Below are 27,670 nucleotides of genomic sequence, written 5' to 3' on the forward strand. Positions count from 1 at the left end.
ATTGTCATGCTGCTGAATTTTATTTCCTTGATTTTTCTATGTAAATAATAAAGATGTTGCTTTAAAGAGAGAAAAATAAACGGTTATACATGTTTTGGTTAACTTCATATCTACAAACTACTTTTTATTTTTGAATGCTAAACCATTACCTTTCTGTGCAATGTAGAAAGTACTTACTTTTTTTTTTTCCTAATTTTCAATGTATTTAATTTGTTTTGTGCTTTGAATTTCTTCTGTAACTCTGTGCAGTGGCCTGAAAAGAGGCTGTTGTGAGGTGAGGGCTGCCTCCTCTTCTGTGTAACTAGCAATAGACTAAAGGGAATGGCAGGGGAGGTTCAGGTTGGGTAATAGGAACAATTTCTTCTTAGAGCGGAGCTGCAGTGGCACAGGCTGCCCAGGGATGTGGTGGAGTCACCATCCCTGGAGGTGTTCAGAAAACATTTAAATGTGGTATTAAGGGACATGGTTAATGGAGAAATACTGGTGGTAGGTGGATGTTTGGACTGCATGATCTTAGAGGTCTTTTCAGACCTTAATGATTCTGTAATTCCATGAATGGATAAAAGATTAAATTGTTTTTTCTTTCTTTAGGCTTGTGGTTTGGTTAAAAACCTTGCTCTGATGACTCACATTACTACAGATATGGAAGATGGCCCAATCATTAAACTAGCCAGTAATCTTGGAGTCGAAGATGTGAATTTGCTCTGTGGTGAAGAACTTTCATATCCTAATGTGTTCCTTGTTTTCCTGAATGGTAGGCAACTCTTCAGCAATCTGACTCTGATTTGTTGCCAATTTTGGGTTACTCTTCAGAAACGCTGTGATATTTGGAGCGTGGCCAAACACAGTTGTTGTATTCCCTGTGAATTTCCCCTGTAATTTCATCAGCAAATATTTGATAGGGTTAAGCAGAGGACACAGGTCAAATGATGGCATTTATTTGTGTGTGAAGTTGTCCTCAGAACTCTGCAAATGCATATAGCTGGGATATTGAAGCTCTTTTGAGTTTCAGTACTGTTTGTATACAGGTTTGCGTGAATGCATACAAATATATTTATACTCCATTACAGATTTTTTTTGTTTGGTTGGTTTTCTAGTCATTCACCAATTAGTTGACCTTCCTAAGGTACTTTTTAAAAAGAATAATGCTCTTAAAATGATAACTTTAATTTTATAAATCCAGAGCTTCGTTCACAGAATTTATTTCTTCTTATTGCAGTCTTCATATATTTTTGTATCTATTCATGCAACTGTGTTTAAAAACAGGAAGCCAGCATTTACTGTTTGCAATATTTAGCAATGCTGTTCTCTTTAAAACTGCCTTTTAAGCAACAACTTGCTTTGTGAATGATTATAAAAAATGAGACTTAAAACAAGCTGCATTGCTTTCCTTTGTTAGAAGAATGATTTGGCACATGTGCTTTGCTTCTGCACGCTTAAGTTCCTTTTGCAGCTGATCTTTCAGTATTTCTAATCAGCAGTTACTATAATATTAGATTTCAAAATAGTGACATGTTAAAAACTATGATTGTGTCAGCAGCATCCACTTCAGGGATTAGTATTTAAGGTCTGTCACTGTGAGTAAGTTCTCCATTTACCTTCAAATTAAACAGCAGTTATTCTTCTCAGTTACATGAAAGAAACACTTGACTAAACTGCGTTCCTTAGCTCTGCTTTTCTTCAGCAATATGTTAAAGATAAGGTTCAGTGAAACCACATGCACTCCTCCTGTTTCGCTTTATGGTCTAAAGGGAAGTGCCGAGCAGAAGGATTGGATTCTTCCTTCAGACACTCCATCTGTAGTATGGAGCAAGATCACTTATGTTCCAAAATGTAGATGATCTCATACTTAATGAAGCAAAACTGATCAATATAATTAGTTTCTTGTTTTAATTCTGGCCTTGTGGTTGTCTGATTTGTTTCAAATTTAAGTATGTGATGTAAGAGGACAGAAAGTCTTTCAAGTGCATATTCCTACATTTATATCCGGCTGTCTCCCTGTGTTTTGTTTAATATGACACTGTACTAAGTTGTGTTCTATATGTTAAGATAAACTTGGTTAGATGACTCTTTAAAAATGAATTTTAGTCTTCTTTGCTCATCATGCATCAGAATACTTAGATATGTATTTTAAATATGTACACTAATTGCAAGAAGTGGGAAGTACTTCTGTGCATGTGAGACATGATCAGAGTTTGCATGTGAGTGAGCCATAGAGTGGGCCATGAACTTGTTCCCTTTCTGAATAGGTAACATCCTTGGTGTCATACGTGATCATCAAAAGCTAGTCAACACGTTTCGGATAATGCGACGAGCTGGTTATATCAATGAATTTGTTTCCATCTCTACAAATCTTTCTGACAGATGTGTCTACATTTCCTCTGATGGAGGGAGATTGTGCAGGTAAGCGTCCTATCAGAATTATCTAGTAAGCACTGTTCTGTGCACTGTAAGTACACTGGGTGAAGGAACTACAGATTTAAACATAAAAACTGTTTTCAAATTCAGGGGAATTTGTGCATTTATTTTCTCCTTAAATAACCCTCATTCAAAGCAGATAGGTAGGCAAGACACATTACGTAGTCATTCAACTTCCCAAAAAAAGCCTGAATAGATTAGTTTTATCTCTATAAAGAAGTTAGAGCAAAATATTGCTTCCAGCTTCTTAAAAAAGGGGGAAGGAGAAATCAACTTGGTTGGCAACTGCAGTGATAGTCCATTTCCTTGAATTGTTTCTTTACTTCTTTTTTTTTTTAAGTTATCAGAGTACTTAAACAAGGTACAAGCAGCCACCTCTTGGACATGATACCACTTTGTGGAATGAGAGGCTACCCTTTGCCTTCAAGAGCCCTTATTTCTGGTACAAAGCTTCCTCAGGCATGCATGTGCTCTCTTGTAAAAGGAAAATCTCCAAGTTTTGGTTTAGTTCACTGCTTGCTGTTATCTAGGCAGGGAATTCATTAGATCTGTAAGGAAGGTCTCTGCCTTGAATGCTTACACTCCTTATTGCACAGAGAGTGCCTTGATAACAGTCATGTCACAAAGGCAAGCAAAAAGGAATCGATTGGTTAAAGAACAAGATGTAACAGAACAAAGAAGAGATTGGGAGCAGAATGACATAAGAACTATGTACGTACGTTAGTTACAGTTGGCATTCCACCTTATTTGTTAATTGAAATTCAGAGCATACTGAATGCTGTGTAAGGCATGGTAAAGACCCTGAAGTAGTACTCATAAATATCAGCTAATCACACCCACTCAAGACATGCAGTGGTGCGGCCATATTCCATTAGCACAGAAATCACCTTACCAGTTAGGCTAATCCAGGTTTGAAAAAGTTTTGATTTGATGTGGGGTTTTTTTTATTTCCTTCCTTTCTTTTTTTTTTTTTAAGAGTGAGAAGTGAAATTGTGTGTATTTCCAGGAATTAACCAAATTGCTTTGTGACATTCCCCACCCGGTAATTGTTCAGATCCCCTTATTAACCATTTAAAAGTGCTCCTTAGTCTTCAAACAGTTATTTAGACTTCAGAGTGGACTCCACAAGTATCTTGTAGCTATTTGCTGCTCTTTATAAGAGCAACTTGTCCAAATAGCAACAGCCCTTGATGTTTCATTCTTGCGTGCCATCCTTTGTGCTAGGGTTTCCTTGCAATAAGGAAGCCTTCAGAAGCCCATGTGTGGTTGAAATTTATGGATTCATGTAATGCAACCAATAGTGAATGCCAGCGCTTTCTAAGTATCAGCAAAATACATTCTGCATGTGGGCATTTCAGCACAAAGTGATGACTCTCTTTTGCATGGAGTCCCTGAAATAATCCGTAGAACTTAATGCTATTCTTAGCTTTGTGGAATAAATCTCTTAAAGCCATTGACAAAATGTGTAGGTGAAACTTAGAAAATGTTAGTTTAAAGGTTTAGAAGAGAAAAAAGATGGCTTCTTTGTCAAAATTCAAATCTGATTTTTTTTCTGGTGCAGTTTTTTGCTACTGAAAGGACAAAAAGCCAGTTCAGGACACCTGTGTTTCAAACCAAGGTCTGAATAATTGCTGGTTGTGTCTATTTGGCTGTATCAGTTTATAAAATGGTTGATATGGCTGCAGTGTCCTGAAAGCACAAACTGTTACCCAAGTATTTGCAATTATAATCCTTCCTTTTCCTTTTACTTGTAGACCCTATATAATTGTAAAGAAGCAAAAACCTGCAGTAACAAACAAGCATATGGAAGAACTGGCTCAGGGTTACAGGTACTCAGTTCAAGCATACTATTTTCATAATCTTTACATCTTTTTGTAAATACTATGTGGAAATTATTTAGACAGTCCATCATTTCACAGTGTTGGTTAGCCATTAAGAGGAGTGTGTTCTTCTATACATTTACATGTATAAGTTATGTGTGTAAAACAGTGTTTTGAAGGTTTTCTGTCTCAGAGTCAAATTAAGTGTAGTTGTCTTAGTTTTTCTTTTTCCTTTTTTTTTTTTTTTTTTTTTGTGTGTGTGTGTGTGTGGTATGAAATTTGTCAGTTACATGGAATAAAATCTCTCAGAGCTTCCTTTTCCCACAAGTGGAAGTTCCAGGGAGATTTCCATCTTCCTCTTGATTGAAAATGAAGTGCTTATGCTTTGCTGATATCATGGTGATGATGAATACATTCAGGATGTTTTACTTTGTTGTTCAAGTAAGTATCGCTGGTCAGTCAGTCTTTCTGAAGCAGCAAAATAAGGGAATTGATTGCTTGAAGATGCAGTTTTCTTTGAATACTAAAAATGCAGAGGTTTAATATAAATGAATTCTCTAGATTGTATTCTACACGTTACATTCTTTCAATATAGGCATTCTGTAATTCAGTTTTTGCAGAAACATAAGAAAAGACCATACTTCCAATGTAATTTTTTAATTTAACAACAGGAATTTTGAAGATTTCTTGCATGAAGGCCTTGTTGAATATTTGGATGTGAATGAAGAAAATGACTGCAACATTGCACTGTATGAACATACAATTAATAAGTAAGTATGCATTCAGACTAAACACTGATGTATAAAAAAATTTCATAGAGTGACTCTCCAAAATGCAAGAATATTATGTTATTATTTTTATACATGTATACTGCTTCCTTGCTAATGATTAAAACAACCTCAGATAGAAGGTATCAGTTTCCAGACATCCTTAATTATCTGTGGGATAGTTACAAAAAGTGGTTTACCTTTTGTCTTTTTTGGGAGATCTACCCCAGCTTCTAATTCTCCATAATATGGAATATTTAAGGGTATATAATTCATTTCTCTGGAGATAGTTTTGTTTTTTTTAATCATTGAGCTGCTCATCATAAGTAGTTTTATACATTAGGAAGCCAGAAGGGAAACGGTTCCATTCGTTAAACAATGATATTAAGATTTTATGATTGTTCTTTGGAAAAGTTTCCTTGTCTTAATATATGGGGATACTGGACAACCGGGTTACATTAAATGCCTGAAGTGTCAGGATGAGACATTCCATTTGACTTTTTGATGTACAATAGGCCCCAATAAAAATGTCTGTATCATTCTAAGTATCTTTACCATATGTTAAAACCCATTCCTGGCACGTAGTTTTTGTTTAAAAAGATTCACTGATTATTTTTTGGGGTGTGTGTGTTTTCTGCATAGGTAAAGGACCCTCTAGCTTGTGAGTGTGATTTGAAACTCCGTATAAAAGGAACATTTCTTTAAAATTTTTAAGTCCTCATATCTTTCTACTTCAGCATTGCTCTGACAACATTCTGTCAAGTAAGGCTACACATAGGATATTGGTTACTTCCATGAAATATTTGATCAGTAGGTTTATGCAGAAAATGCGTTTTCTGACTGTTCTGTCCTTGTCAAGTGCTCATGGAGGCTAGTAGAAGTACATCATTGATTTCAGTGGATCTGGATGAGACCTTCAATTGTCTGTACCCTTTGCTAGTTGAAATGCATTAACTCTGCTAATTAAGTTGCATTGCTCATGCCCAGGCCTTGGAAGACTTCATCACTTTAAGAAATTACTCTTGCATGCTCTTGTCTGGCTTCTGTATACATGAGCAAAGAAGAGTACATACAACTGCTGTCTTCTGTGCCAAAATTAAGCAACCTCCTTACACTGTCAGAGCTAAAAAATTTAAGTTATCCTACGGCTGACTCATTTAGGAAGGTTAATGGGAACATATCATTTGAAATTATAGATTACTTAAAAATACGAGGAGCCTGTGAGCTTCCAATGGAGAGTGTGAAGAAATGACTCCAAGATAGCCAAAAAACTGCCAAAAGTTTGGAAGATTCTTGTCCATCAACTTGCTTTGAGTTTAGTGTAATTCCTTGTAATTAATAGGGTCATAAGTATCTAAGCATGCACCATACAGGCACATTGCTCTTTGATTTTAGTAATAATATTCCCTACATCTTGAGTACCCCCTGCCCCCAACATCATCTTGCATTTTAAATGGTACAACCATGTTGGTACAACTTGTTCTGATAATACAACGGATACAATTCACTATTGTGAAGTATCCCATTAACATTCCTGCTTTTGTAATGGAGGCTTCTTTTAGTTACGGTATCTTCTCTTTGCCTTCCCAATCCAATTAAGGGTTTTTTTCTATTTAGCGTGTTCAATTTCTTCCTTACCCATTTGTAACTCTTATTTTCAAGCTGACAAGTTTGCCTTCCTTTCTTGGTTCCATTTCTGGCAGAGGCATTTTGACTTGCATAAATTGAACTCTTCTAAACTTTAAATTATTATGAAATGCATCCTTGGATCTAGCATCTTCTGTGGATGAAATGAGGTTGACCTCCATAGAAAAATATTTGTGCTGAACTTTACGCTATCTGAAAATCTGTATGTAAATCCATGCATTAGTACCCTCTCGAGAAATTTGGTAACTTCTTCATCAGTAGGTTCTTAAACCTCTTGTTTTATTGTGTGAAAAGCTGTTAGTTCTGTGAAGTTGCACAGAATGGGAGAGCAGTCCGTGCTTGAAGTTAACTGCTGGCTCTTAAGACTACTTTACAATTCCTTGACTGCAGTTGGCATTCTACTATTTGTGTTTTTTAAGGTAGGCTTCAATAAACGTTTATAATAAACTGAGAAAAATAGCATCTACCCTCTGACCAGCAGGTGATTTTTAGGCTGCTGAAACAGATTTGTGATTCATAGAGGTGCCTGGGATGTCAGGTGTTTTCACTAGGCTTGGTCCGTAGGGTTTCCAGTTTGTTCAGATTCAACTTTCCAGTGGTTTGTGTGTTGTTTCTGTAAGTTCCTGCTATTCTTTCTCTTCAATGTGCACTACCAGGTTGTGCCTCAGCCTTCTTGAGCTTGTAGTGCTTTACCCCTTTATAATGTCGTTATAATAAATATTTTTCCAGTTGTTTCATTTGCAGGGTCTTAAAGTTAAGTGATCAAATTCATGTTTTCAATTCAAAAACATTTCCAAGAGACTTTCCAGATAAGTCAGATATTAAACATGAGATTTGCGGAGTGCAGTGGATTTAGATGTGTGAGACAAGCAATGTATACCTATACATGTGCTGTGCTTAATAACTCCAGAAATCTTGAAAGATATGCCTTGGGCAGGTTTAGTTATAATTATCTTTATTTTAAAATGAAGCATTTCCTAGTTGCTTATGTTGATTTTAAAAAACAGGCCTGCTTCAACCAAGCTTTATTGTATACTGCATCCTCAGTTGTTAGTCGCTCTGTGTGCATCCTCGCGCACACTGATTTAATTGCCTTCATTGTGCATGGAATTTCTTAAGCTCAAGCCAGGTAGAATGGATTTTTTCTTATTTCTCAGCCTTTGAATGCCTTGTCCCTGTCTTTTTATTCCTCATCAGTTATGCCATATAGCAACGTAATTAATATCAAAATATTTGCAGAGCTTTTCAAGTAGTATTTTATTATGGCGTATCATCCATGGTGCTGGATCTGGTTTGGAAACAGATGTTTTCTTTCTAACTGATATTATATAACTGGATCTTGGAAAACTAAAACTACGCTTTGGGATTTTCTTCAATACCTGAATCTGTCTTACTTCTCCTTCCTCCACATCCCCTGTAGATTTTAGATCTCTAGAATGGTAACTTGATGCGGAGGACTCTTGTTACATGAGATGACATTCCTTAAGGCATTTTTGGGACTTGCTGTATAAGCTGATGTTTTATTGTCTTGCTGAGCTCCCTCAGGTTGTTGTTACCTAGAGGCTTTTTCTCTCCTTGATGAAACTTTATTTTCCTTTAATTCATTTCATGTGGAAACAGTTAAAATAAGGAAGAAAAAAAAAAGCTAAAAAAAATCCCACATTGAATCCATATTTTGAAGTCTTACTGGCTTGCATTTTCCTTAGCAAAACTGAAATAAAGAGTTATGAGATAGTATTAAATTAAATAACTGATATTTATATGTTTGTTCACGAGCCTTCTGTAACTGGTACCCTTTTATTTTTATTTTTATTTTTTTTTTAAGGGATACAACACATTTGGAGATTGAGCCTTTCACACTGCTTGGTGTCTGTGCTGGTCTGATTCCATATCCTCACCACAACCAGTCGCCACGAAATACTTACCAGTGTGCCATGGGGAAACAAGCAATGGGTAAGATTATTTGATTTTTACTCCACTTTGGAATATTATGTAGTTTTTGAGGCTGTGTAGAGAAAGTTACGAAACAGAGATATTCTTTCCTGCTCAACATTAGTGTTTCTATAGGAAGGGAATACTTCCTTGCTGAGATGAAGTAAGGAAAAGTTACTTCTAAAAAGTTTGAAAAAATAAAAGAAAAAAAAGCAATTACGCTGAATGGAGACCATATCTGTAAGTCTTAATAATTACATTTGGAGAAAATGGGGGGGGCACTATTACTGTTTTTTTGTTTTTTGTTTTTTTTGGGGGGGTAAATCATAATGACTTTGAAGTTTTCAACATAACGGAAGAATTGGCAGTCAGGTTTTCCTTTCTCTTTATGCTGCAATGTGCTATGAGTTTCCAGACAAAAAGAGACAAGAGATTCCAGACAAAAAAATAAATAAATAAATAAAGCATTCTCACAAAGAGAGACAGTACAAAAAGAAGAGACTTTTCCTCAGTAGCTGAGCAGTTGTCTTTTAAAAGAAAAGTTAGACTGACACAATAGAAACACAGTGAGCAAATTACTAAAGAGCACACTTAGTTACTTGCCCACTTCCCACAGCAGCAGTTCAGATTTGGGGCTCTTTTTTTTTTTTTCCTTTTTAAATGAAGAATGCAATATAATAATGACTTCCCAGAAAAATGGTTGAAACAGAATTAATTTATGATCAGTTAATTATTCTTTTTACAAACGTACCAGCTGATAGTTAAAGAAAAATCAAACCATTTTCTAAGTATGCAGTGGTAAGCAATTAACACACAGTAAGTCCTCATTCTTCCATTCTTACATAGCTAAGCTAGCATTAAAGCATTGCAGTCATACAGCCTGTGATCAAACCAGAGTGAGTGCTGACAAGAATCTGAGCTGCAGTGCATCAGCTCAGACAGCTGCACTCAGACTGGTGCTGTACATGTGCTTGCATTGATGGTCCCTTGGAAGCTGAGTTACTGTAGAAAAAAAGCACACCACTCCTGTTAATGCTGTGCATCTGAGCCTCAGCACCTTTAGTGAGCCTTTTCCAGCAGAACTAGTAGCATACTAACTGCCTGATGCTGAACTGTCGTGGTCAGCCACCAAAATAGCAGAAAATAGAAGCAGATGTGTGTTATCCCCTTTAAATAAAATTTAAAAAAGAGAGAGGGGCGAAGCAATCTTTTTTCTTACAGTTCTCCCCCATCCCATTATCTTTCCTCCCACCCCCGAGTCTCTATTTTATGACTATTAGTCTCAGAAGGTTTGGTTAGTTACCACACACAGTTAAGCAGGATCAGTGTGTACAGAAAGCCAATTCAGTATCTGTGGAGTTCTTTTGTAGTTTTCTGTGTGAAGGTTTTTTTCCCCGTTTTGTTTTGAGTGTCATTTGCAATTCATTGTCTGTGTTTTCTGAGGTTGGTGTATTCAGCTGCTTTGACCCCAGGTCTTGCACATTTAGCTCCTTGGATACAATCCTCTGACGTTTCTGCTGACGCTAGGAACACAAAAGCCATTGAATATCTTGAGCAATAAAAAAAGCTTTTGTTTCAGTTTGTTATGACAAAACACCTGACTTTAAGAATAAGCAGCTAGATAAAAGTACATTTTAAATGTTGGCACGTGACCTGAGCTTTGTTTTGCTCTGCCTGAAGTATCTGCAAGCACCCAAACTTTTCTTTAATTAGTGCTTTCTAAAAAAAACACGCTCAGTGGTAATATGTAGGGGCAGAAACTGTTTTTCTATACAGCTGTAGATCAAATGAGATAAAAAGGATAATCCTGAAACAGGTTACATGTAGTTCAGACTTTACTTACGAGGGCATGTAATGCTGCACTACAAACCCCAAGCTTTTCTGCAGTTCTCCACCCTTCTTTCTTTCCCCATCTCACAATTGCAGACTGGCTCCAAGGTCCATGTTGCCATGTGGAGACACATCCAAGTGCACGGTGTCACTTCTGTCTGTCCGAAACTGGGGAGCACAGCGGGGGCCCCGTGTTCAGGAGGGCCCTGTGTGCTTGGTCAGCCCTTTTTACAAATATCAGCTGTAGAGAAAGATGTGGAAGCACAAATAAAGGGAGGGTGTCCGTCAGGTTGCAGTGAGGTCTGCAATCCAGCAGATGAGTGTTAGGTGTTAAAATACGACCGTCTAAAACATATGGAAAAATATCTCTCTTTCTGAGTGGGTCATTTTGTTGGAGGACTGGGGCTGCGCTCGGTGTAGTGAGCAAAGTGGATTTCAGTGAGATGATATTGAAATGAAATCACTTTGTTTTGTCATAGACGATGTACCGTGTGCTGTACTGCACTGTCAGTTGTGCTGTGAGACCGAGGGGAAGTTGTGCTGGCAAATACAGGAGCAGCTGCAAGGACCTCAGTGGAAGGCTGACATTTGAGTGCAGAAGTAACAGCAGAAGCATAAAATCTGAGGAATATTTAGGACTAAAATACAAGAATCTGTACTGTTCGAATTCCATGTGTTGGTACAGTAATGTTTAAAATGATCAAAGGCGTCTAAGACTAGAGGTGTGATTTTAAATGCAGCTTTTCAGTCACTTCAACTTGCAGGAAATGGGTCTGTTTTATATGCTGTACCTCTGTTACTGAGAAGCGTTACACAAAAACCTAATGTAAGAAATGAAAGCACCCATAGTCCTGCCAGCAGTCCACTGTATTGCACAGGCCTATCTGTGAGGGTGGCTTTGCAAGTCCGCGAAGCTGTGTGTGGTGGTTCCAACCCAAGTGTTTAACACGAGTCTGAGCAAGGAAGGAAGGCTCTGCATGTCAGTTGTAGCTCCAGCCTGTGAAAGAACAGAGAATATTTGAGGGCAGTTTTGGGGAGTGAGCAAGAACACTGATGCAACTTCGGTCGGTGGACTGAGAGCTGAAGTGCTCCCAGGTTGTGTATGGCCGGCCTGTAGGCAGGAAACTAAGCCAACAAAGCAACACCAGCTTGTGCTGTTCTTCTGGGCTTGCTGCTTTGTGGCCAGACCCAGTTCTGCAGCACTTGGGCCCTGTGAGGCAGCCCCTGTCTGGAGCTTCTCTCCCTGGCACCAGGCACCTGTTGGGGCAGTAACAAGCCAGATTTCCCCCGTAATCTTTGGGACCAACTTCTTAATCTTTCTACCTTGAGAAGAATATTTCAGATCCTGAATGTCCAGATCAATCAACACATGTAATGTGAAGGAAAATCTGTGAGCTGAGGTGGAGCTTCTCTTCAGAGTTCACTGCAGCCTTTAAAATGATTCACCTATTCTTTGTTGGTTTGTGCTCATATGAAGGACAGAATAATAGAAAATCCATGGTGAAACTAAGGGAAGTACAGAAGTGTGGAAGTTCCTCTCTTGACTTGTGCAGTAATATATCCCTTTGTGCTCCTATCTCAAGTAGATTAATTTCTGTATTTATGTTAATTTTGGTTGTTAAATTTAATCTTGCTATAAGTAATACACCAGAGGATTGGATAAATGTGTATTCTAGCTGGCTGTATGTTCTATCCCTTTGATCATTTTTGTGGCCCTCCTCTGGATGTGCTCCTACAGGTCCTTGTCTCTCCTGTACTGAAGACTTCACACCTGGACACAGTGCTCCTAGTGAGGCTTCACCAGTGCAGAGCAGAGGGGCAAGATCACATCCCTTGTACTGTTGGCCACACGTCTTTTGATGTGCCCAGGATACAGATGGCTTTCTGAGCTGTGAGGATGCATTGCTGGCTCCTGTCCAGTTTGCCATTGACCAGCACCCCGAGTCTTTTTTGGAAGGGCTGTGCTCAATCCTTTCATCCCCCATTCTTGTATTGATAGTGGGGGGGGGGGGAAGTTTGCACCTGGGTTGAGGGCCAGGTGCAAGTCCCTACATTTGGATTTGTTGAACCTCATGAGGTTCACCTGGACCCCTGCTCAAGCCTGTGTAGGTCCCTCTGAGTGGCATCCCATCCCTCAGGTGTTTGATCATTTTACTTGTGTTCTTGAATCATTCTCTACTAACATTTCTTTCCTGCTAGGATATCGACTACTTGGTCTACATTTATATTTTCCATTTGATATGCTGCAACACTCAGCTCTAAAAATTACCTGAATACTTTATTACTGAGGCTCAGAATCTCAGTAATGTCAGTTCTGGTCTGAGATAAGCAGTAACAGCTGAACCTTTGAAACACATGAAGCATTGTTACTCTGGCACAGACAGAATTTGAATTTGAGTTACCTGAAATATGTGAGTGTGTCATCTGTAAACCCTTAGATATAAGAGGTTACTCAGATTGTTCCTGGAGTATAAAAGAAGAAATTTAGCTAAGATCTGACACGCCAGAGGAGAAAAAAATTGCAAGCATTTCAGAAGGGAAAGTTGAGAAAGATGATGGCATACTCAGGAGAATATTTCTTTCAACAACAGGGAAATACACCTGTCTAAAACTTCTAAGATGAGCTGTGCAGCAGATAGCCTGTCCTGAAAGCACACATTATTCATTCTAGGTGCCAAGAAAAAGTGTGGTCTAAAGCTCCATTTTGTTTGGCAGTAGAAATGAAAACATTGTCTTGTTCTTAGGCTAGAGTAATATCAAAAGTAAGAGAGCATTCAGGTTGTAGAGCCTTATTCGGGGATTACTGGGAGAGTCTTCAGTGTTGGAAATTCCAGGCCCTGTGAGCTTGCTTCTTGCCGCGTGCAGAAAATACTGCTCTGGGGTGAACTATTTCTTCCTCTAAGAAAAAGACAGGAAAGCAGCTGTTCAGAAGCAAGGGATGGGTAAAGCCTGTCAAGCATTCTAAATTGTCCCAGGTGTTTAAGAACATTGTGCTTGTGGCTTCAGGTTTGGTTCTTCGAACCAAGAAAAGTCTAGGCCTGCCAGATGGTTACTAAGATGTTTGTTTTTGACATTATTTGTTGAGGTATCTCCCTGTTCTCATCCCTGAGAATGGTGGTTCACAACAGTGAGCCTAGCAGTAAGCAGCCCAGTAGGCCTTTGGAACTGCCCATGATGCTGCCTGCATTTAAATCATTGATATTCTAAATGTTTTATTTAAATGCAGACAATTGGAAATTGCAAGTATGTGCATATAACACATAAAGCCCTTAGGAGCAGCTTTGTGTTCAGCTATGTTATATGCTGGCCATGTGAAGTCTTCATTATAGTTAGGCTGCTTTGACCTTTCTTTGAAAAAAGCCACTCTTTGAAATTGCAGGAGAAATGGGAAAGGTTCTGAAAGACTTCGTTCTTTAGCACATGTACTGCAGAATATTTAGTACTTCAGCTTTTCAGGCTATAATTTCTTAATTGCTTAGAGACATAGCATAGTCCTGGTACAGCAAACTAATAACATACGATTGCCTTAACTTTTGTTCTGCTACACAACAGTTTATGTTTCCCTGCTGGGTGTTAATTATTTTTTCCTCAGATTTCAGGAGACACTATGGCAGTCTGATGGGACAGGGCCAAAAATTTCAGTCTCAAGCTGGGAGGTCTATACAAAGGATTGAATTCTGAACTGTAAATTTAAAATTAATTTCATGTAAAAAGACAAATATATTGTGGGTGAACTTCTACAGTAGTCTTTCTAGCAAAGGCGTCTCTAATTCCAAAAGTAAATCAGTCTTGGCTGCTGCTAGCTGTATGCTTTGTTTGTGCTTTGTGACACTGTATCACAGGCTGCTGGTAAACTAATTATTGCCCGGAAAAAGGAAGAAAATACAAAGTAGAAGAGACAGAGATCGATCCAGAGTTCCCCTTGAACACAATGGGAGTCCTTCTATTGGTTCTGATATGATTTTGGATCACAGTTTCAGCTCTTAAAAAATTCTGTGGCTATTGCAACAGTAACAACAAACTTAATACTTGTACTGTAATTCAGTGTTTTAAAAGAATCTTATTTGCATTCGGTCATGGGAGACAATAGTTTGATTTCTTTTGTTTTTCTTTTTGCCTTGGTGCTTAGGTCTTCTCTTTAAAAAAATAATAATCTTTCTGTAAGCTTAAAATAAGAAACCTCTTGGAGGTTTATCTGAGTATAATAATGTGAAGTTGTTTTGCTTCAGTCTCTTGTAGGATTTTTTTACTTTTTTCATGAGGAATTCATCTCACTATATGAAATTTCTCAGTTTGTCAGTTTAGTTTCTATGCATGTTGGTAATTTTTTGCTAAGAAATGCTTTTTTCTAGGAAACCCACTGACCTTCAGACTGTTGTTTTTCTTTTATGTACAGGTACTATTGGATATAATCAAAGAAACAGGATAGATACTCTTATGTATCTTCTTGCCTATCCTCAAAAGCCAATGGTAAAAACAAAAACAATCGAACTGATAGATTTTGAGAAACTGCCTGCTGGACAGAATGCCACAGTTGCTGTCATGAGCTACAGTGGTTACGATATTGAAGATGCTCTTGTCCTAAACAAAGCATCTTTGGACAGAGGTAAGAACCACCAATTCTTTCCCAGTTCTCCACTGTGTGCTGCAATACATACTTTAATAACCTCGGTGTCTCATGGTGTTATCATATATTATATTTTATTGCTCTTACAAACAGTTATGAACAGTTTTCAAAACCACTTCGGGTGCTTTTGTTTTCTGCATGTACAGTGTCTGTAATTCCATGGTTGTATTAGTTGGGTGAAGTTGCCAACGTGTGAATAAACTCTTGAGTGTGAGTATTATAAGAACCTATGACAACTTTTGACTTCAAGTAAAAAAGGAGAAATGGTCTCTTGGGAAATATTTAGCTTGCCAAAAAAAAAAAGGTATTGTATAAAATGTGTGTGGTAGTTGCTTTCTAGATGGCTGCCTGAGACTTTCATCAGTGCTAACACAGGTCTCATAATTTTTGTCAGTAATGAAAGCAATAGATAAAAACAGATTTTTGAATGTATTCAGAAAGTGTGTGTAACGTGTAGTGTTTTGTGTGCTGTGATCTTGGTGCTCTGAGGGCACTGTAACAGTATTGCTTGTTTTCTGAGGAAAATTAATAGTATTGGCTAAAACAAAATAGTATTTATTCCGAGATAAGTTAATTTCTTCTTTCTTTAAAAACAGAAAAGTAAAACCAATGCACTGCATGTGTCTTTCAATGTACCAAATATTTCAATATTTCAATGCACCAAATAGAAGCTAACAAAATGAAACCTGTATTTGTGCTATTCTGGCCTGTGTCATCCTCTCCACAGATCTCAGAGCTTTATGTTAATGCTGCTGGGGGATAGAGCAGAGTTCCCTGAAAACTTGGTGTCTCTTCTCTCTCTCCTCAATAAATTCCCTTGAGAGGAGACGTAATGCAGTGTGATCAAATTGGTTTATTTTTGGGTGGCCAAAATCAGTTTCTTCCATGACTTTATTCCCCCCCATACACCCTTCCTCCCTGTTGCTAGGCAGCAATAATAGTATTCCTAGACATGTATCTTTGGCATTAATGTCTGATGCATTTAATTTATGCCTCCTTTTCTAAAACAACAACAGGCATGATTTAAAAGGGAATGTTTTCTTTTCTGGTAGACTGGTAGCATTTACAGGGCGAGCTGTGGTGCCTGTCAGGAGTTACTTGACATAATCTAACAATATAGATGTACTGTATGTGGCCACAGCCATCTTTCAAATGGACTAAAATAATGTAGAATTGTTAGAAAGCACCACTCTAGGCTGTCTGTAACTCTGTAAGCGTGATGGAAGTTTTGTAGTATGGCTAGTTGCCGCACCTAGGGAGAAGTTTGCAAAGGTGCTGCTTCTCTCATCTAAACGAGCTGACTCTACATGTAATTGTGTTCATGTACACGTGTATGTATGTGTATGTGTGCATGTAAGTCATATGTGATTCATACTTCTTGGAACTGGGAGAAAATGGAATGATTGTAAGAAACACCCACTAATCACTTTCCTGGTAAGCTAGGCTTTGTTAGCTACAAGGATGAGTGAAAGTTTGGGTCCTTTAGAACCTCCGAAAGGAAGAGGGGCTGTTCTCATCCTGTTTAAACATCTCCTCCTATGGTATGTCTGTGTGTGGACCACCAAAGATAAGAAAAATGGTGTGTGTGTGTGTGTGTGTGTGTGTGTGTGTATGTGTACAGAGCTATAGGAGGGGTTGACAGAACTTCAGAATAGGTGTGCAGTCCTGTATTTAAAAAGTGATAGCATACATGATCTGATTTTAAATTGTGTCTTTGTGCAGTGGCAAGTATGCATATTCGCAATGATGAATAATCTAACTTAAAAATACATCATTTCATAGCTTAGCACGTGTTTCAGCATTCTTTTTTTGTTGTTGTTGTTCTGATAACATGTTGTAAAGACTTTTTGAACACGTTTTAGGTTTTGGAAGGTGTCTCGTGTATAAGAATGCCAAGTGTACACTGAAGCGTTACACAAATCAGACATTTGACAAAGTGATGGGTCCGATGTTGGATGCAGCCACTCGCAAACCAATCTGGCGCCATGAAATCTTAGATGCTGATGGGATCTGCTCTCCTGGTATGTCAGACTGCGTGTTTTGGCCTAGCACCTGGATCTGAAGTAGACATGAACGTTCTGTTACTGTTTCTTGTGTGCTTTGTTTTGTTCTTAGCGTATTTTTTTGCTTGTAGTGGACAATATTATAGAGGAAAATGTTTAAATGTTAGCCTGTGAAGGCAACGTGGTGCCTGATATTGTGGGTATGTTGGTTGTTTTTTTGATGGGAGGGCATGGGAAAGAGAGGTGCTTAAGTAGAAAATTTATACTATAAGTCCTAACCTTTACATTGATTCACTGTTATGAAGTACTACTACTCTTCTTACATCCCCAAAATGGCAGACTTTCAATATTGTAGTTTTTTACTGGTTCCACCCATCATGGTTTTTTGTTGTTGACTTTTAGGAGAGATTTTATATTATTTTTCATTATTAAAACCTCCTAGTGCATTGTCAGCTAATGCTGACATCTCGCTGAGGAGGTAAGACTTTGTCATTTTAACATCTCAAAAATATATTTTGAGGGAGAGAGGAAAACAAATACGATGGGAAATGCAATTGGGCAGGGAAAGAGAGACTAAAAGTGCTCTTGCACAACTTGTGGATGTTATGTAATGTCCAGACATTTAGGTGGAAATTTCTAAAATTAATTACAGTGTTGCTTGTTAATATTCTCCTTATGGTAAATGACCTTAGATGCCTTTTCATATTTATATTTAGGCCTTGGCCATGTTCGACAGATCTTCTCAAAGTGCCCTCAACACACAACTGTTCTGATTACCAAAAAAGTTGGTTTGATGATTCCCTAACCATGTGATATTCAATAATATAACATGGCCTACTTCCTGGATGTGTTCCTAACAGTTTGTTTTCCAGTACTCCTTATTCTGTAGCTTTGAATATATTTCTAATATAGGTAGCCAGATACATTTTATTTTATTTTCTCTTTGATGTAGGTGAAAAAGTAGAAAATAAACAAGTCCTTGTGAACAAATCAATGCCAACAGTGACCCAGACACCTCTGGAAGGAAGCAGTGTGCCACAGCAACCGCAGTACAAAGACGTGCCAGTAACGTATGTTGCATCTTGACTTTCTACCTGGGGAAGGTAGCATAGAGGGAAGGTCCCACTCTACAAGGAACTCTCCTGAATATATGTGTATAGAGAGGAATTCATTGAGAGAGTTTCCCAGGAGAATCCAAGAAAGAAGTGATGACACTGTGTGAGCAAGGAGTGGTGTCATACATAGCTTAAGCAATGGAGAAACAGGAGAGAAGCAGAACAAGTGGGAGGGCAGGGAACACATGTATGCTCAGTGAGGGAGTGCATCTCCTCCATGGAGACTCTCAGAAAACACTGACTGCTGCTCAGCTCTCATTTTTCCAGGTAGGAGTCCAGAAGATGGAGGCCTTCCTATCTCAGAGGCTGATGGTGACCAATGGTCAGCTTGCTCTGGGCACTCCAGCAGATGTTCTTTATGAAAGCACCAAATGAGTAGGAAAGGACAATTTAAAAGATTTTTTTCCCTTAGTGTCCTGAAAGATCAGAAGAATTCTGAGATGAAAACTTTGAAGTAAAATACGTAAATTAGGAAGCATGAAAAGTTTTTCACTATTTAGTCGGCAGTAGCTTTGGCATGTTGATAAATTACTGGAGAGCAAGGCAAAAATTGGTGCCCAGGTCAGGAACGCAGATAGAGCCATGCTGCACTTCTCTGTGATTTAGAACCAATAGGAAGCTGAAGATTTATTCCTACAGGATACTAATAAAGAAGTGATATAACAAGATAGTTATCAAGAGATAGGGACATGCATACAGGGCTCTAAGTTTAGGTGTCATAGTTCAACCATCTAAGCTACTGGAACAACAGACAAAACAATCTCCTACATGAGATACTGAAATCTGATAGAACCTCATTCTGCATTTATCTTTTTAATTTCTGCATCTCCTGCTGCATAAACTCAGGTGATACCTGCGAAGTTCTTTCTTTCTGTATCCCATACTGTGTTCTGCCCATCATTCGTTTCTATACCAGTACATGATATTATGCCTTCATTTTGTTCTTAAATTATTTTAGAATATTTCTTAAGCTCCTTTCTTCAGTTATAATCTTGGCTCCATTAAGGCTGCATCTCAGCCAGAAAATTAACAATAAATAGGTACTTGTTTTTAACTGATTTTGTTCGTAAATGTAAAATTCATGTTCTGTCTTCTTTTGCTAGCTATAAAGGTGCTACTGATTCTTATATTGAAAAAGTAATGATTTCATCAAATGCAGAGGATGCTTTCTTGATCAAAATGTTGTTGAGGCAAACGAGGCGCCCAGAAATTGGAGATAAATTTAGCAGTCGTCATGGACAGAAAGGTAAGCTATGTATTTAATAAAAAGAAATACGTGTTGAGTATTCCCATCACATATATGCATCATGCATGTTTCAGATATTTTATGACTACAGTGATAGAAGAAGTATTCCTTATTGGTTGAGTTTGCCTAATGGAGCAATTCTGGAAAGAGAAGGAGGAAACGGCAAACAAAACTGTTGATATATGAACCTAAAAAGTAGTTTTTCCAAGTGTGAATTTGATTTTAGATAGATTTATCAATGAGTAATCAAGAAAGGTGTTAAAGGAAAGAGTGAGAGGACCTATTCTGAATAACAGAGAAGACTAGAGATGGAACGTGATCTGGGGCACCTCTTGATCTTCAAACCAAGAGCCGTAAAATAGCTTCCTACTAGGAAGCTGCTCAGTGGCATGGTGATCTCCAGGGTTGAATATTAATTTGTAAAATGAAAGTTAGAAGCTTGTTTCCCTATCTTTTGAAGATAGTAATGAAATCCCTTTGGCATGAACGGCAACAAAACATGACATGGAATATCCTCTCTGAATCTCAAAGTACTGGGGGTACATGGGAGGTGCGTAGTGAAAGAAGTGGCTGAAGATTTGCAGTCTGACTGCGAACGATTTGCGAACATGTTTTGTTCCCTGTGGTCTAAATATGGGACTGGTTTTGACTGTTAGTCACTTTTTCATCTTTGCACATGGAAAATCTAGAAATTTAGAAATTTAGCATGACCTTTTGCCGCATTGTATGTGATGTACTAAACCTGTTACCTGAATGTTGTATTCCTAGTGTGTATTTAGATCCTGCTTTGGTTTGAAATCATTGCTTAGTCTCACTAAAGGCAGTGCATCTGACGTGAGACTAAGGACTGGGGAAGGAAAGAGGCATATACATGTCTCTCCTGCTACTGGGCAAACGTGATATCACCTTAAAAACTACTGGACCAGCAACAACAATAACAAAATCTGTACTTCCCTAGTTTGATTTCTGAGGAACTGGAACCACAGCATTCAGTGTTAGCACACCAGCTTCTTCTATCTGGTGACACAAGTATCTGTGAGGTCTACGTGGAGCAAAGAGAGAGGAAACTGAGGTAACAGTGGAGAACACTCTTTAGATTTGAAACACACATACTTAAAATAGCTCGGCTTAAAACATGGGCTGCCATCTTGAAATTAAACTGGTCTTTCGCCTTTTTTCTGCTACTGTTAAGAAATGGAGATAAACCCCTCTGATGAACATTGAAACGCTTTTCTCAGTTCTATTTTCATGGTGGCTTTTAATCTAAAAACAGAAGTGATTCCCACTGTTTCCCTACATATCTGGGGAAAAAATACCTATGGAAGGCTTCAAAAAAGTAAAGAAGAAACAGTGCGTTCTTGACTTTCCCTTTAAAATCCAGTCAAGTTCTTCCACAACAGCCATATAGGATAGTTTCTGTAAGTGAGAAGGAAGATCATTAACTTAAGAGAGAACTAGAAAGACTTGATAGTTCAGCTGCTCCATTCCTTTTTTCTCTTTCATGAAGAATTCCCGTAGAATTTGTTTGAAATAATTTTACAACCTAAGACACAAAGGAGATGTGAAGTACGTTAAGCTTGAGACTGTTTTTATAGCAAAGCCCATTTCTTCGTACTTTCTTAAACTTTATCTAATTGGTTTGTTCTTCTTTCAGGCATAATGCAGCATTGTAGCTGCATGTGACAATTTTTCTTATTGGAATTAAAAAAGTATACATTATAGTTAAGAAGCTATTATGTTAATCATGACAAATATTTATCTTGCATGAAAAATGTAAGGATGTGCGGTTGTCTCCTGACTTGGGCTATCGATGTGCATCAATTGAAATAGTTGGAGAGCATTAAAATGGAACTGTTTCCCATACTGCTCCAAAAACCAAGAATAATTCTCCACAAATTGAGATTCATCAGAGGAGAAGAGGGAGAAGTGAAAGAATGACAGGAGGAAGCAGAAGTGCCAGGCAAACTGCAATACAGCTTTAGGTGGCAGAGGGCCTTCCCTACCACTAAATGTACATAAGGCATCTCCCAGTAGAGAGAGCTTATTCTAGAGGTCTTGAAGGACAGACATTTCACTGGATATTCTTGCTCCTTGTCAAGCTCTGATATTATCTGTGGGTCACATGCAGACACGATAATCACGGTAGTGGAATCATGGTATTTTCTTTAATATCTAGAAAACCTGAGAGTGTTAATAATATTTTTTTCCCTAAAGTAAAATAGCTGTGTGGGTCCCATTGTAATGAAAAACAACATCCTAAATGCTGTAGGGGGATTTGGGAGCATCCACAGTTATACCTGACATCATATCAGGTTAGAATGACTGATGCCCACTCCATCCCTTCTTTGGACCTGTGATGATGATAAGCCAACGTCAATTATTCAGAATGCCAAATGTCCCTTTCCACTTGCTGGGGGGGATAAGAGTGGGAACATTGCAACAGTTGTGTTACAGATTCTGCAGGCGTGTGCTTGTTAGCTGTCCAGTACATCAATCTGTAATAATCTCTTGTGATCCTGGGAGTTGGCATGTTCTAAATATTATATCCTACAGGGATTTATGCCCTTACTGGTAGCAGGCTTTTCAGTTTATTGCCTTGTAGTACTTAAGAAGAAAAAATGTTAGGAAGAGTGGTGGAAGGGAGAAATGTGCTTGGGGAGAAGATAAATACATTAGATACGTAGAAATAAATACTGACAAGAACACTGGAGCTTACTGTTTTGTGACTTCAGCATACAGTGAAGAACTGGATGCTGACTTAATGTTAGATTACAGGCAACAAAAGCTTTGAAAAGAAGGGGAAAATCTCCTGCGCTAGCTGTGTAAACATACTGCTAGTATCATCTTTCTCTAACATCAAATCAGAGAAGGATCTGTTGTAGCAGAAGAATATAGGCAACTGTGAAACAGAAATACAGTACTAATGGTTTAACGTTTTCTATTGAGAGAATTTTTAATTAGCCTTGAATTTGTTCTTTCTTTGTCTGAATGCAGCTGATTACCTCTTCAAGTTTAATTTGTGAGTGTTAGTTTTAAGCCCATCATAGAGCCATTTAAACAAGTACCTCAATTTAGTAAGAAGGAGAGAAAGCAAATTACTGTCCTTTCTCTATTGTCAGTATTTTTTATTTTCTGGAGAGAGTGTATGAAGATGAGATTTGATTTCATGATATTGTGGTCACAGTTTTAAACTAATTAAATATGTATTAAATACAAGATTGCGCAAAGCTTTTTTCATGTTGTTTTTTTTTTTCCATGTGTTCCAAATTGATTTGTATTCTGAAGGTATACTTTGTCACTGGGGCAGAAGGAAGCAGAGTAACAGAATTGGAAAGTGTCTGGGATACAACAGATTAAATCTCACAAACCAGCTTTAGCCTTTTGTTACAGAAGAGCCTTTCATTAAATACGCATGTAGATTTGGTAGGCCCCTGTAATAATTTAGATCTATGCCACTGCATCTGTATTTGCTACTTTCTTTGTGTCCTCTCCCATGTCAACACTGTATGGGCAAGGGTCACCACTTCCTGGCCTGTCCACTCTTTTCATGCAAGTCCATGCTGTAAGTGCACTTCTTCCAAACTGCCTGGAAAGCCCTCACCTTCCCTTTGAAACTTGTCAACAAAGTGCAGGAGAAGAAGGAAAGTTAGGCCATTGCGTTGTGTTCTGAAACCCACCGGCTAGTATGTTGTGCTATCCCAATATTCATCTTCAAACAGGACGTCACAATAAGATCTTAGGGCTGTCCCTTTAGTTTGTAAAGTCCTTAAGCTTCTAATGTTTCAGGACTAAATGTATACATACCAGAGAGGACTTATCTTAAGCTGTAGGTCTTTGCTTTAACTATATCATATCTTACATTTTCCAGAAGGATAAAGAAACTTTTTTGGTGTATTATTTTGTTTTCTAATCTTGCATTCTTCAGAAAATTCACTTTCAAAGCACAGAAGGCTAAAGGATTGTTAAGCTAAAGAAGCTTCATCTGAATTCCATACAAACTAAATTATTATATTTCCAGATTTCCTCTTGCTTTGCTACAAGTCACAATGAGAAAAAAGTTGGGCTCCTTTGATGTGAAAAAAAGCAATATATCACTTCTCTGAAAGAACATTTCTCAGTCTCTCATGTGAAAAAGGATTAACACCTCCAACAAAGGTCCTGTAGATCACAGAACTAAGCAGCAATACTGAACAGTATTCCTGAGGAGTGGAAAAACTGTATTTAAGCAAGAGATTGTTTGAACTGGCAAACAGAAGCTTTTTAATAGCTGAAGATCTAAGATAAAGGATTAAACCTTTCTGAAGTATCTGCACTTAAACAACTCTAAAGACAAGGAAGCGAGTTTAAATTCATGAAAGATGGTCTTTGTTTTCCTAAATGAACCGTGTTCTTTATTGTCAAAACAAAATCCATTCACAGCATTGTCAACTACATAAACTTCATTACAATGCCATTTATATACCAAAGTCTGACCTCGCTTACTTTCTAAAATTTTTACTAGTTTGAGCATCTGCCTCGTACTTGCCTGAATTCATAGCTCAGAACAACTTATCTTTGTCCTCTCAGTGGCTGCTTTTGCACTACACGTAGGCAGTGTGTGTAAACTGAGATGCGAGCTTTAAATCGTTGCTGGTGTCATTTTCCCACCTTATAAATCAGACTTAGTGCATTATCTCTAATAACACATAGGTGGGCTTATAGGAATTAAATGGTTAAAGCGGTATTAAAAAGAATTTGCTGTTATTGACTGCAGGAATGCAGGATGATTAGCGTTTATTGGACATGGGGGAAGGTGGGAATTTCTTACCTTATTTTTGTCTTTAGAAGTTAGTTATGAGAAAAGGAGATGTCAGAATGTTGTTAAAACTTCCCTTACGGGCTTTGTTTGTTTATTTTTCACGACACCGCTGCTTGGCGTGCTTGCTTAGGAAGAAAATCAGGGCATTTTTTATCTCAAGCAGCAAACAGGTAACCTTCTGACCTCTTCAGTAAATCCTCAACAACCTCTGAAATTAGGGTGATTTAGCATTTTATGGCACAGAATAAAAATCTCTAATTCTGTTTCCAAATAGTGTATCCTGAACACACATTTTATTAAGCTCTTGACTCATTCAGCCATGTGTATTTTGTAAAGTTCCTATGGTTATTGTTTTACAATAGCTGCTTCCAGAAGCATTGTAAGGGTTTCAATTAATCAGCTCTTTGTGTGCTTCAGACTATGCAAATTTATCACATCAGACCATTCAGCAGCTCATGGGAAAGCGGTGTACAAACTGTATTGTCTTCTAGCACCTCCTCTCATTTAGAGTGATGTTTTTAATAAGAAAACTAATCAAGTTTACTTATGCATTATTTATCTGTTAATTTTAATTCTGTTCTTATGTCAAATGGGATCTAGGAAGTGATACGATAGATCAGCGAATGATTTGATATTGAACAAAGCTCGTGTGATGCGGCACTTTTCTCTCCTGGAGTTGTTTTGTGCTTAGTTAGCCATGGCAGTGTGCAGTCAGAGTTCTGATGCAGATGTACTTTTTTGCTTAACCTTATTCATTATTGCCCATCAGTTGGTCCTTTGCCCGCAATATACAGCGCTGTGTTGTGGGTACCCCTCTTCTTCATTACATGGCCTAGCTGTTTTTTGCAGGGGTATTTCCAAACTCTGTCAAACCTGGCAGATCTAAAGTAGGCACTTTTCAGTTTGAGCTCTTTTGCCGTTCTATCATTGGGATAAACAAACAGGGACAACTTAGTAATGCAGTTCTTTTTGTCTTGCTGATAGGAGCTGGTATTACTGCTGCTTCCATTCACTTTGTCTCCTTTGCTTGCTAATGTCCCTCCTGCTGCTAGTAATTAGTTTTCTATATTAGGTTGTTTTGACTTATTTGATTATTTTTTTTTTCATTTGGCATGTGTGCATAGAGGGCACCTGACAGAGCTGGTGACAAACTTTCCCATACCATCACTGGGACCCTGCCCCCTCCCACCACCCCTGGCCCTTCATGGCTGTCAGCAGGCCGCAGAGCAGACACCGGTTCTGGAAATGGGAATATCTCCCATCAAGGAATGGAGAAAAGAGGTGGGAGAGCTCTGTGTCCTGTAGGGCCATGTGGAGGCACGGGGTGCTGGGATGCAGACAGCTGTGCATAAGATGAGGTCATCAGGAGTGATGAGGACTGGCATTTACTGGCTGGCATACAACAGCACGGCATTTGTTTTGTCTAGAAAAGTAATTGCTGCCTTTTCTAGTTGTTAGTGTTTGATTCTGGTCCTAGAAAAGAACTTCACAGTGTTACGGGTGAGAAGAGATTCAGGCCCATCAGAATACAGCATGTAGGCTAAAACCGTATTGCTGGATTTCACATGCAGCACATGAACATGCGTGCTGGGGAGGGGGGGAGAATGAAACCAAGTAATTTTGTTTGTTCCATATGAAAGCTGGGGAGCAGTTTTCATGTGATGTCTGAATGAATAATAATCAGGAAGTCCTACAAACCTGCAGTAAGTTAAGTACTGGTGTGAGCATGTCCTATTTATGGATATTGCATAGGGAACGGCCGGGCAGCTTGGCTGTGAAATGTAGTTGGTGTTGCACGGGACAGTGTTTGGAACTTGAGGCTGTATTAAATCCGTCTTCTGCCTTTTCTCCTTTACTGTTTTATGTGCCAGTTTCAAGTGATTATTCTACTTCTAATGGATTAATTCACTCAGTCACCTTTTTGCAGCTGCCTGGCAATGCAAAACTGGCATTTTGTTGCCCTGCTGCAAACCCCGGTACAGCAATCGGGTCTGAAAGGGAGAAGCAGAGTCAGGAACTCTCAGAGCAGACCTGCAGGCATTAGCTGATCTCTGAAAGAGCCTCCAACAGAGAGGGACTACAAAATGAATCAAGTTCACGTTTTGGAGTGAGTTGCAGCTGCTTGCTTTTAGAAGTTGTGTTGTGTGCAGGAAGGTGCCTTTCAGGTTTGTAAATTTCTCCTTAGGAGAAAAAATAAACTTTCTTAAAAGACGAAGAAGTAGAAGCTGCTCTCCATCCCGTTCTCTGCATATTTCTCTGCAATTGAATGTGCTGTACATCTGCTACCTAAACTCAGCAACTTCTTAAAATACAGGCGCTCAGAACCGAGGTTTCATAGCTTTCCCTTTCTTTCTTTCCTTTTTTTTTTTTTTTTTTTTTTTCCTGGGCTATAACAGAAACTTTATAAATGGCCTAGCGAGCTTCCCATTGCTGGATTCTAAATATTTTGTTTTTAACTTCTAAGCTCATTATGCTGTCTTTGTGTTAACTTGTATTAAAATCTGTCAGCTATGACTGGTCTCATAACCACAGCCAGCGGACCAGAATAAGTTAATTATTTACTTGTGTCACTAGTGCTCTTCATCTAATGAAATGCACAGCTGTGTTAGATCTGCAGTTGGGTGTGTAGGTCCCATTGTTCCACAAGTCAGCGGAGGGTAGAAGCCGCTATGATGGAGAGCCCTCAGTTCTTTCTGCTGTTCTGCCTTTCTGTGTCGATTTCATGGATCTTTTATCATTCACTTTCACACAAAACAAACAACACAGTGGCTGTCTGCTATGGGAACCAGCGTGGCATATAAAAGGTTTTCAGAGCCTAAAGTAATTTTAAGTTAGCTAAGATTTAATTTTTGGCTTACAGGTGCCCCAGAGTCCAGATGTAGCCTAATGCTTTCTTAGAACTAAACAGGAATAAGGCACAACACAAATGCCATAATAAACCCATAGTGAAGTATTTATGTGTATGAATGTAGGATAAAGAACTTGTGCTCACAAGAAAGAGTGGGGTTTGTTTTTTGTTTTTTGGTGGGTTTTTTTTTTCATTTTCAGCAAGTGGTTGCTTCTTGGTGGGGAGGGTAGAAAGGTGCTACCGCTTTATCATAATGGAACAGTGAAAATTAATTTAAATAAGTTAAAAACTAAATGCCACCCCCACCCCCCAGGCGCTCTCATCCTTCTCCTCCCTCCCCCCATACTTACCATTCCTTCTCCGTTGACTGCTCTTGGTGCACCTCTCCCTGCCTTGCTGCTCCCTCCTGAGCTGCCGCCGCCATCCCCCTGTGTGCTGGCGGCCAGGGCTGCCTGCTTGGGGATGTGCCCAGCACCCCCAGCCCTTAGTAGCCCCTCCATTGTGGGGCCCTTCCCAGAGTGTGACGGGCTCATCTCAGACAGCTTGTTGGCTTTTCCAGTTGTAAGGGCTTCTGGAAGAAATTGGCCGCTCGAACGGTAGCATTGGGAGGAGTATGGGC

The 27,670-nt window shown here is 38.6% G+C and overlaps 1 protein-coding gene across 1 annotated transcript in view; it reads left to right on the forward strand.

Annotated features, from left to right (window-relative positions):
* POLR3B (RNA polymerase III subunit B) overlaps nucleotides 1-27,670 on the forward strand; it is a 67,766-nt gene that overhangs the window by 26,762 nt on the left and 13,334 nt on the right. Inside the window, exons 15-23 of the mRNA XM_052668591.1 lie at nucleotides 592-754; nucleotides 2,250-2,403; nucleotides 4,173-4,247; nucleotides 4,910-5,008; nucleotides 8,478-8,605; nucleotides 14,811-15,020; nucleotides 16,904-17,062; nucleotides 17,997-18,114; nucleotides 19,263-19,405. Of these exons, the coding sequence (XP_052524551.1) occupies nucleotides 592-754; nucleotides 2,250-2,403; nucleotides 4,173-4,247; nucleotides 4,910-5,008; nucleotides 8,478-8,605; nucleotides 14,811-15,020; nucleotides 16,904-17,062; nucleotides 17,997-18,114; nucleotides 19,263-19,405 (1,249 nt within the window). The remainder of the gene's footprint in view (nucleotides 1-591; nucleotides 755-2,249; nucleotides 2,404-4,172; nucleotides 4,248-4,909; nucleotides 5,009-8,477; nucleotides 8,606-14,810; nucleotides 15,021-16,903; nucleotides 17,063-17,996; nucleotides 18,115-19,262; nucleotides 19,406-27,670) is intronic.

Source organism: Tympanuchus pallidicinctus, unplaced genomic scaffold (assembly GCF_026119805.1).
Source record: "Tympanuchus pallidicinctus isolate F22 unplaced genomic scaffold, pur_lepc_1.0 scaffold8, whole genome shotgun sequence".
Lineage (NCBI taxonomy): Eukaryota > Metazoa > Chordata > Aves > Galliformes > Phasianidae > Tympanuchus > Tympanuchus pallidicinctus.